This window comes from Impatiens glandulifera, chromosome 2, assembly GCF_907164915.1.
Source record: "Impatiens glandulifera chromosome 2, dImpGla2.1, whole genome shotgun sequence".
Taxonomy (NCBI): domain Eukaryota; kingdom Viridiplantae; phylum Streptophyta; class Magnoliopsida; order Ericales; family Balsaminaceae; genus Impatiens; species Impatiens glandulifera.
The window spans coordinates 53,410,955-53,422,730 of NC_061863.1; the positions used below are offsets into that span (position 1 = coordinate 53,410,955).

The following is an 11,776-nucleotide window of genomic DNA, read 5'->3' on the forward strand; positions in this document are numbered from 1 at the left end:
CTAGGAGAATTCCATTGGGCATTTCGATATGTCCAATGAAAGAAGTGAACCAAATCCTATGTCCCTCACAACATCCTTTTGTTCTTCGAATAAATTCTTCACCAGGTAGTGAAGGCCCAATGGCGAGGTTCGGGTCTTAAAATCAACATCAGGTTCACGAGTCTTTCTTCTTTTCTTAACACGTTTCTCATTAAGTTCTTCATTAGCAGATGTCGTCAGTATGTCCAAGGGTGTCGAGGGCGTACTTGATGCATTGACTTTTATTTTCTTTAGTTTAACCCTACATTAATATGTGTGTAACGTATATAAAACAATCGATGAACTACATTAACCGAAATCAAGCAAATATGTACATTTTCTAACATTAGAATAATTACCTCCTATTTTTAACTTCCATTTGCGTCGTCGATTCAATATATGCAACTATTTGCTTTTCTGAATCCTGATTCTCAAATGATAGATTAACTTTTAGCTTCAAACAAATATAAATATGCAAACAAAAAAAGACAAACAATATTAACTCCATCATTTTTAATAAACAAACAAAATAAAATTTCAAATTTTATAAATCCAATGTCATTTAATACATTTGTTATTTGAGAATGTCATTGTCTAGATAATTGTTTTAAAATATATAAAATATTATTTAATTTAGTGTAGATAAAACACCTTTTAAACCTTTAGGTAATTTCATGTATAAATCTTCTTCAAGACAAGCAAATAAGTATTAATTACATCAATTTGATGTAGATGTTATTTCTTAGCAGCGGTTAATGGCTAAAAATAATATAACAATGCAACTTTTAGCTACATGGGTATATATTTGATTAAAATCAATCACACTATTTTGATTATACCCTTTTGCAATTAATCTTGTTTTATATTTGTTAATGATTCCATCATCATTTAATTTTTTTTTCAAATATCAATTTTAAGCCAACAGCCTTTTTTCCTTTAGGTAAATCAGTTATTATCCATATTTGATTTTGATGTAGAGCATTTAACTCTTCATCCATGACTTGAATTCATTGTGGATTTAAATTTGCCTGCTTATACATTCTTGGTTCAACAATTTGATCAATATTATCTAAAATTTGAATGTATTTTAGAATTTTGCAAGTTGAAAGAAATGAAAAAAAAAGGTGGATAATCATTTCTTTGTTTCTCATTTATTTCAACTTGACTTACAACATAATCTTTCATTCAAATTGGTTGTTTAGTACTTCTGGAACTCTTTTTGGTTGGAACATTGATTTATTTTGAACACTTGAAGGTATTTCTTCATGTTCATAACAAATTGATCAAGATTGTGATGATTTTTTTGTGTATCATTACAATTCTGAAAACTTTGTTCATGCTTTTAAATTTTTTTTGATGATTTGAATCAATGTTTTTTATTCTTGATCATCTAGTTTGTATAAAAAAATATATGGTACGTCTTATGTTATGTTATTGTTTTAAAAATCATTTTGTTTTGTTTTTTTCTTAACATGGATAGATGTTTTCATGAAAAATAACGTCTTTAGAAACATAAACATTTCTAAAATTAATACCATACACAGTGTAACCTTTTTTATTTAAAGGATATCCAATAAAAATACATTTATTGGCTCAGTTTGAAAACTTTGATTCATTTGAAAGAATGTTAGCAAAGTAATATAACCATCTAAAAACTTTAAATGAATTATAATTTAGTTTCTTGCCACAACATTTCAATTGGAGTTTTTTCATTTAAATATTTGCAGGAATGCGATTGATTTATAGTGTGTCGCTGTTAGTAATGAATATTGCCAGAATTCATATTCATCAATCATCAAATATCTTGCAACTTGAACAAGTTGTTTGTGTTTTCTCTAAAAACTCCATTTTATTGTGGTGAGTAATTACATATTGTTTGATGAATAATTAAAAAAACTAAGCGATTCAGAAAAATTTTCATTAAGAAATCCAGTGTCGTTATCTGATATAATAATTTTAATATTTGAATCAAATTGATTTTTGGTCAAAAGGAAAATAAATTGAAGTTTGTCAAACACAATTTTTTTTTACTAGATATGAGTTAAATTCATGTATAGTCCTCAACAATTGTGAGCATGTATTAGAGCTGGGCATCGTGCATAAACGTTCGTATTCGACTCGGACAAGTCGTGTTAAACTCTTAATCGTGTCGTGTTGTGTCGTGTCTCAATCTTATGCGTGTCGTATCGTGTCTTGACCCACTCAAAATATTATGATTCACGGACTCTTTCGTGTCGTGTTATTCGTGTTAACGAGTTTATTCGTGTTGTACTAACTCGTGTTTAAATTCGTGTTTCGTGTTATTCCGACTAAATTTTGTCAATGTGTCAACACAATCTGTCTTGACACACTCATACTATTTATTTATTTATATATATTATATTGTTAGTAAAAATTATAAAATAAGAGGATAAGAGGATGAAAGGACAGTCATCGCACTCTATTTGGAAGAGTGAAACAGAAATGGCTCTCCGACAACAGTTTGATTAGCTAGCAGGAACCAGGTGATATTATTATTATTATTCATCGTATCTCTGAAACTATGTTATAGACTTGAGATGATTGTGTTATAAATAGTATTTATCATTGTGGTCTGTCATATCTTGTGTAAGCAAGCAAGCTTCAGATTATTCATGTAAGTTTTGGATTATTCATGTAAGTTGGCCATAATTAATATCGTACATACGTGGTCGTGTGTGTTTGTTTGTAGTAGAAGGATCACTCATCTTAGACACGCATAAAAATGGGTTAAGGCACAATTAGACACGCATAAAAATGGGTCTCGACACAACATAATTAATTTGGCCGATATAATGATCGACTTTAGTCGACACAACACGACACATTAATTAACATGCCACGAAAAAGTTCGTTGATATAGATAAAAATAAAAATGAGTTTCAACACGACACGATTGAAAATCTAACACGAATTTCAACTAGTTTTCTGACACAAATTTTTATAAATAGTATTTTAGTATTTTTGGTGAATGAATTAAGCGGTATAATAGAGGAGAGGGACCAAGAATAAGGTTCCAATTTCTGTGAATATGTGGTAGTAGTTAATATTTTCTCTAGAATGTTCATTACACCAGTCTGATAAAGAATAAGATGTTCTCCATCCGAATTCTCATTTTGATAGATCGTATAATAGCTTGAGCGATTCTAGATCTCCTAGAACCAGAAAGGGAGGATAACTAAAATACTGATTTTATTTCACTTACCAGGAGTGTCGGTAAACAAACATAACCATTCAATATGTGTTAGCCTATTCAAAGAATTAAACACATCTAATTAATAATGTGTTAGCCTATTCAAAGAATTAAACACATCTAATTAATAAATTGGCTTCTATTAAATATATCAAGTTGTGAAACTCCTTATTCATTATTACATAGAGAGAAACCTAATAAAAAGGACTTTTTTGGTTTATGTTATGGCTCAAATAGTGTACTTACCAAACAAAATTTGAATTAAGAGCTTAAAAGTATATGATAGGCTATTTGATGGGACAAATGCCTAACATAATGTCCAAAAAGGCCTAACATATTTCGGTTTTTTTTTTTTTTTGTTTCCAAAAGATGAATTCTTTTTATTTGGGGCAGTGGGTCACTCAGGCTACACGCCCTTGGGGCTGTCAGTGTTATGGACTTTAGAGAGTAGCCCATGTAAACATGAAGAACGTGAATCTGCCATTGATAAAGAGGCTCTACAAACCGACAAAGGAAGCACGGTCACGTGCATTTGGACGTATCATTGTCGAGTGGGTGTGTTATGTAATATTGAGCGATTTCAATATAAAGGTACGTGGATATAAGTGAAAGAGTGTTGTTCTCTTTCATTATTTTGCTTCTTAGAGATTTAATATTATTTCTTAATGACAATATTATGTGCACATTCACAACATCAATATCTATCTTGGTACGTCTCACTGATTATAGACTTGTTCTTATTAAAAGTTATTATTCTATTCTTATTTAGGATCTAGGCAAGTCAAATTTCTGAGTTTCGAGGATTTGAACCACACTCGAATTTGCTTCGAAAAAAATGAGTACTTAAATTACTTGAAATATTGGTTCGGAACCGATGAATACTGACACGATTTAAATTTTTTTTTTTACTTATTTAACTAATTTTAACCTACTAATATATTTTTAGTTTTTACATATGTTTTAAACCTAATTTAGATTAAATTGAACAAAATTTTAATATTTTAAAATATTTGATGATACATTAAAAAAACAATTCATGTATTAGACTTAAAAATAAATATTTAATAAGAAAATTTAAAATTTGATATTAAATAAAATAAAATATACAGTCATATATTATATAATATATAAATAAATAATATTTTAAAAAATATATATTAAAAAGGTCTTCTTCCCCATCTCTTCTCTAATGGACCAACAGAAGCCAATAGGTAGGAACCGAATGGCAAACAGTGAGAACCAATTATTTTTTTTAATTATCAAAATTTATTTCGTGTACTCTGAACCGAACTCGAAACCGATTGGTTCCGACCTAAAATTACCCGAAACTGAAAATCAAACTAATTACTCGAACCTGAACCGAATTCGGTTCCTTCGGGGTAACATTGCCATGACTAAGGATTATGATACATTGGTTGCCCAATTAATTAAATTATAGTTATTTTTTCTTTTTCTGGTGGATTATATATTCGATTCAAAAGGAACCTATAACGTTTAATCATCATGGTCGACAAATGCGTTTACTGTACAACGGCACAATGATATTATTACGATTATATGAGAGATCTATTTGAAAAATCGATAGACACGGTCGGTGAACTCATTCAACTTCTTAAATATTTTGAACTCGTTAGAGCTAGATTTTATGTTAGGCGAGTTCGTTGGTAAACATTTTTTGTTTATGTTTTTATTGTTGTTCTCAAATAATTAATCTTGTTGTGTTTTTTTTTTAGTAAAATGAATACTCATGTTTTTTTTATTGTTTTAGTTGTTATACTTAAATATATCATATTATATACGATATTATTTTAGCACAAAATTATATAACTCATAAAATTAGCTTTGGATTTGCTTTTCAAGTCAAGATTAATTAGCACATTACAAATAAAAAAGAAATCTCCATATGCCCATGTATGGAAAATCAAGAGAGCAAATAACAAAATTTAATCTATTTTTAATAATATGAAAAAAGTAAGGCTAAGTTTATCTATAGGAACAAAATATTTTGGCATAGTCAAAACTTGGATAGATTCCGAAAAAGACATTGTAAAAATTGTGACAAGTGATCTTTCTTAATGATATTTATATTTAACTTGTATTTAAAAAAATAATGATGCACTCTGAAGCTCTTAATTCAAATTTGATTTCTGACAACATTATTTGAGGCATAACATATATAACTAATGTCCCCAAATAAGTTGCTGTATCTACTTTTTTACTCCGGGTTTATTTTTAGTGCGACTAACATGATTTACTTTTAACTCAGACATTTTTAATCAAATTGAATTTAAAGTATTTAATTTTTTAGGTAAGATTCTTGTCGCTTAATCTACCCTTGTGAATTTAGTTTGAATATAAGGTTTTCGGAGACCTTTGACAAGTAATTACTCTCACAAGGATAAGAATTCGAACTATAATATGCTCATTTTGCTTCGTCGTCTATCTTTATAAATGTCAACATTAGATCCCTGATCTTCGCGGTTGATGAAGGATTTAGTGAATAACTCTGTAGAGACATGTCCACATGCTACAATGTTCTTGTGTGAAAGAGTACCATTTGGTTAGTAAAGTTGTATTAAATTTGGAGATGTGGAGATGTCTAGTATACCTACTCCTTCAAAGTGCATAAACTTGGACTCTAAAGAAACTCCAAATGACATTGCATCAATTTCTCCTCCATTTTAGGACCACATTTATAGTAATCCTCAATATTGAGCTGGGTAATGGGTTAGCTAAATACGAACCGACACGATTCAACACGATATTTATACGGAACGACACGATACGATATTATCTCACTCGAGTCTTGAGTTGACACGATATAAGCACGAGACGACACAACCACAACACGATTATGAGTTTATACGATCAAAATACAGTTACAAGTCGATACGGACACGACACAAGTATAGACACGACACGAGCACAAGTATACACACAAAACGACATAAACACAATTATGTCAAATGACCTAAGTTACCCACGTTAACATTTTCTAAACCTATTACATTTTTATTCAATTAATAAATTATTTAATTTCATAAATGTAATATTTATAATTAAAATTAAACATATTAAAATATAATATTAAAATAAAATATTAACTTAAATAATATAAATTAAAATAAAATATAAATAAAAAATAAATTATATGAATAAAAATGTGAGTCTATTAATAATTCTCTTTGATATTATTTTATTAATTATTTATTAATTTTTTAATTATTTATAATTGCAATTATTATTAATACATTAAATAATAAATACATGATAATAATTTTAATTTAAATTTTAATAATATAATAATATATATTTATAAATTTTACCCACTTTCTCTCCCATTTTCTTTCTCAAACTACCCACTTTTACTTTAACATTATCAAATGGTCACGTCTCTCTAAATATATTTACATTTTCATTAAATTTATAAATTATTTAATTTTATAAATGTAATATATATAATTAAAATTAAATATACTAAAATATTAAAATACAATATTAATATTAAATAAATTATATGAATAAAAATTTGAGTCTCGTAATAATTATCTCTAATATTATTTTTATTAATTTATATATTATTTCTAAAATTTTAAATTATTTTAAAATTTTAATTATTATTAAAACATTCAAACAAAATATATGATAATAATTTAACTGTGATAATATAATAATATTTTATAAGTTTTACTAAAATTATAATTTAATATATATAAATAAATAAATAATTAATATGAGTGTCAAGACACGATTGTGTTGACACGATAACAAAGTCGGAATAACACGAAACACTTGTTAGTACGACACGAATAAACTTGTGGACATGAATAATACGACACGAAAAAGTCCGAGAATCATAATATTTTGAGTGGGTCAAGACACGATACGACACACATCAGATTTAGACACGACACAACACGACACGATTGAGTATCTAACACGACTTGCCCGAGTCGAATACGAATGTTTATATTTTTCTAATTCTTTAAGAAGGATAATTTTCAAAAAAGAACCATGTCCCCACATCTCTAAAATATGTATTTCCAAAATTATCATCTATTCCTTTTCATTTGTTTGTATAGATGTACAATAAATTTGAATATTAGTAAAATTATAAATAATAAAAACAAAGGATTTCTATCTATATATGCAAACTCCTCATTCATCTCCCTTCTCTATAACCAGAAAAATGGAGAATGAAGACCATTTCAGCTTCTTCATGTTCATAACAAATTGATCAAAATTGTGATGATCTTTTTGTGTATCATTACAATTCTGAAAACTTTGTTCATGCTTGTAAATTTTTTTGATGATTTGAATCAATGTTTTTTTTATTCTTGATCATCTAGTTTGTATAAAAAAAAATATATGGTACGTCTTGTGTTATGTTTTTGTTTTAAAAATTATTTTGTTTTGTTTTTCTTAACATGGATAGATGTTTTCATAAAAAATAACGTCTCTAGAAACATAAAAATTTCCAAAATTAATACCATACACAGTGCAACCTTTTTATTTAAAGGATATCCAATAAAAATACATTTATTGGCAAAACTTTGATTCATTTGAAAGAATGTTAGCAAAGTAATATAACCATCCAAAAACTTTAAATGAATTATAATTTAGTTTCTTGCCACACAACATTTCAATTGGAGTTTTTTCATTTAAATATTTGTAGGAATGCAATTTATAGTCTGTTGCTGTTAATAATGAATATTGCCAGAATTCATATTCTAAATTAGAATCAATCATCAAATATCTTGCAACTTGAACAAGCTGTTTGTGTTTTCTCTCAAAAACTCCATTTTATTGTTGTGGTGAGTAATTACATATTGTTTGATGAATAATTAAAAAACTAAGCAATTCAGAACATTTTTCATTAAGAAATCCAGTGTCGTTATCTGATATAATAATTTTAATATTTGAATCAAATTGATTTTTGGTCAAAAGGAAAATAAATTGAAGTTTGTCAAACACAATTTTTTTTTTTTATTTCTAGATATGAGGTAAATTCATGTACAGTCCTCAACAATTGTGAGCGTGTATTAGAGCTGGGCATCGTGCATAAACGTTATTCGACTCGGACAAGTCGTGTTAGACTCTTAATCGTGTCGTGTTGTGTCGTGTCTCAATTTTATGCGTGTCGTATCGTGTCTTGACCCACTCAAAATATTATGATTCATGGACTCTTTCGTGTCGTGTTATTCGTGTTAACGAGTTTATTCGTGTCGTACTAACTAGTGTTTCTTGTTATTCCGTTCAAATTTTTATTTTGAAATTATTCATTAATTAAGTGAATACCTTCGTTAATAATTAGAAAATGTCTTTAATTGGAAAAAGTCTATTAATTAAATTTGTTAGGTATATTCTGAAATAATTCAGCTATAATTAAGTGAGCAAAAATTGTAAAATATTTTGAAATTAGTCAAGGAAGGAAGGGAGAGAAAATAATTATTTTAAATCTCATTATATAAATATTTAAATATAATATTTATTTATATGATATTATATATATATATGTTTGGGTAATTAATATTTAATTAATTAAATATGTTAAATATGAAACTTTATTCTTTCTTATTTAAAATTAATATACTTTTATTAATATACTTTTTTTAAATTATATTTATTAATTTAATACTTTAAAAAATATTATTATATTATTAAAGTTAAATTATTATCATATATTTTGTTTGAATGTATTAATAATAATTTAAATTATAAAATAATTTAAAATTTTAAAAATAAATATGTATATTAATAAAAGTAATATGTGAGAAAATTATTATAAGACTCAAATTTCTATTTATATAATTTATTTAATATTTATATTTTATTTTACTATTTTAGTATATTTTATTTTAATTATATATATTACATTTATAAAATTAAATAATTTATAAATTTAATAAAACTGTAAATATATTTAGAGACGTATCATTTTGATAATATTAATGTAAACGTGGGTAGTTTAAGTAAGAAAATAGGAGAGAAAGTGAGGGAGTTGGGTAGAAATTATAATATATATTATTATATTATTAAAATTAAATTTATTATTATATATTTATTATTTAATGTATTAGTAATAATTGCATTTATAAATAGTTAAGAAATTAAAAAATTAAAAAATAATTAATTAAAGTAATATAGAAAATAATTAATAATAGATTTACATTTTTATTCATATAATTTATTTTTTTATTTAGATTTTATTTTAATTTATATTATTTAAGTTAATATTTTATTTTATTTTATATTTTTTAAGTTAATATTTTATTTTAGTGTGTTTAATTTTAATTATAAATATAAATATTACATTTATGAAATTAAATAATTTATTAATTAAATAAAAATGTAATAAGTTTAGAGAAGGTTAATGTGAGTAGCTTAAGTTATTTGACTAATTGTGTTTATGTCGTTTCGTGTGTATATTCGTATTCGTGTCGTGTCTATACTTGTGTCGTGTCTATACTCGTGTTGTGTCCGTATCGACTCGTAACCGTGTTTCGATCGTATAAACTCATAATCGTATCGTGACCGTGTCGTCTCGTGCTTGTATCGTGTCAATCCAAGACCCGAGTGAGATAATATCGTGTCGTGTCGTTTCGTACAAATGTCGTGTTGGATCGTGTCGGTTCGTATTTATCCAACCCATTGCCCAGCTCTAGCCTTCACAACTCGTTTATATAATTACATCCCTAATAAATTAGGTTTAGTACAATTTATCCTATAAACTTAGTTTATTTCTTTTTATCTAATTAGATCCCTAAAGAATTAGGTTGAGTACAATTTATCAAAGAAATTAGGAAATTAAATTTGTTCTTTTTAGCTAATTAGATCCCTATAATTAATTAGGTTGAGTACAATTTATCCTACAAACTTAGTTTCTTTATTTTTTTCTTTTTATCAAACATAATTCTTGGATTTCCATAATAAAAATTTAGAAATCCATTTTATTAATTAATATGCATATTACATATCTTTCTAATGGGATGATAATTTGACTAATAATGGATCTTTACAAAAAAAAAATAATAATAATAGTAAATTATGATTACCGTAGTCCTGCAATGCTATCTTCTTAATTTAAAATAAAAAAGGATTTGGACCTTAAAATAAAGACTTCATCATATTAGATAAGGGATATATATAATTGATCACATAATACAAACACAAAATGAAAGGAACATAATAATAACTAGGAATTAGTTGAAGCAAACAAGAACAGACATCGATCATCAAACTCAACAAGACAACACACAAACATATCAATAATACTAATTATTATTATGACGGCCTATAAATTTGGGAAGCCACGAACCAGCTCGAAGAACCGTCATCTTCAAGAAGAGTACTTGCGGTGGTTCATCATCGTTGACTACGATCTCACAGATGCACCTGTCTTCTTCGCTAAGGTTGTTGTTCCTCACAAATAACTTCCATCCCTCCACGATCCTCGTCCTCCCATCCGTCCACGTCACCACCTCCGTATAGATTTGCCTCCCTTCTTGATCGATCATCAAAACAGTCGAAGGAAGCTTAATGCCATAGTTTCTCATCATATCAGCAGGAACATGCTTCGTTCGACATCATATAAACAACAACAACAACAACAAAAACAATGATTTTTAGAATTTAAAAAAAAGATAATGTAAAAAAGATTGTGGCTTCAATCAATAAAATACCAGTCCATTTGGTTTCTTTCTTTGAAGTTTCGTCACGAAAAAGGGATTTTCCGGAGTCTTAACAAGCCCGTATTTGAAAATTGAAGAAGAAGAAAAACAAGTATGCAATTTCTTCTTCTTCCTCGAGCTTGTCTTGCCCAAACCCCCCCTTAGACTTAGACTCTTCTTCTTCTTCTTCTTCGACCTCACATGCCGAATGATCGTAATGCGTAAAGTTGAAAGTCATTTCCCCGTCATAGTAAAAAACTAGTAAATGACCATCTTCAAGTGAGTTCTCTAAGACAAATACTGACCATCCCTTTGTGAAAAACATGTCTTGTCCCACCATTCCAACATTGATCCTCCAGCATTTTCCTCGATCATTTCTCAAGATACATTTTTTCGGTACGAGTCCTCTCATTTGTGCAACAAAACCTGTGGGAATTTGCTGGCCAAGAAAAAATCCGAATAAATCACACACACGCAATTATATATGAATCAATTAATTTTGTTATTCATGTAGGCTTACCAAAGTGTTAGAGCTGATATGTCCCAAATAGAACTTGAAGAAGGATGAAAATCTCGGAGTGAACTCAAGCTGTCTTGAAAGATTCATTTTTGCTTCCTTACTTACAAGAAATTTGAAGCCTAACAAATGGGATATTTATTTATTTATTTATTTATTTAAGAGAGAAGGTCCCCCCACTAACTTAATTTCCAAATTAAGACAGATTCCCCTACTGCTAAATATGCATTAGGCAGTGCCTATTTTGTGAATAAAACAGCTACATTGGTCTTCATTTTCCATGTTCTTGTTAAAGAGAAACAAAAGCTTTTGAAGACAAAGAAGATGCTCTGTTTTTATTAATTGTATTGTGATTTTTTG

At 27.5% G+C, this 11,776-nt stretch overlaps 1 protein-coding gene across 1 annotated transcript; it reads right to left on the reverse strand.

Annotated features, from left to right (window-relative positions):
* LOC124924939 (B3 domain-containing protein REM20-like) lies at positions 1 to 11,506 on the reverse strand. The gene is made up of 6 exons (XM_047464919.1): positions 11,420 to 11,506; positions 11,018 to 11,338; positions 10,912 to 10,968; positions 10,582 to 10,803; positions 378 to 472; positions 1 to 280 (listed from the first exon to the last, which is right to left on the reverse strand). Exons 1-6 carry the CDS (start codon positions 11,504 to 11,506, stop codon positions 1 to 3), a joined length of 1,062 nt encoding a protein of 353 aa, XP_047320875.1.
* Between the last annotated feature and the right edge of the window lie 270 nt (positions 11,507 to 11,776).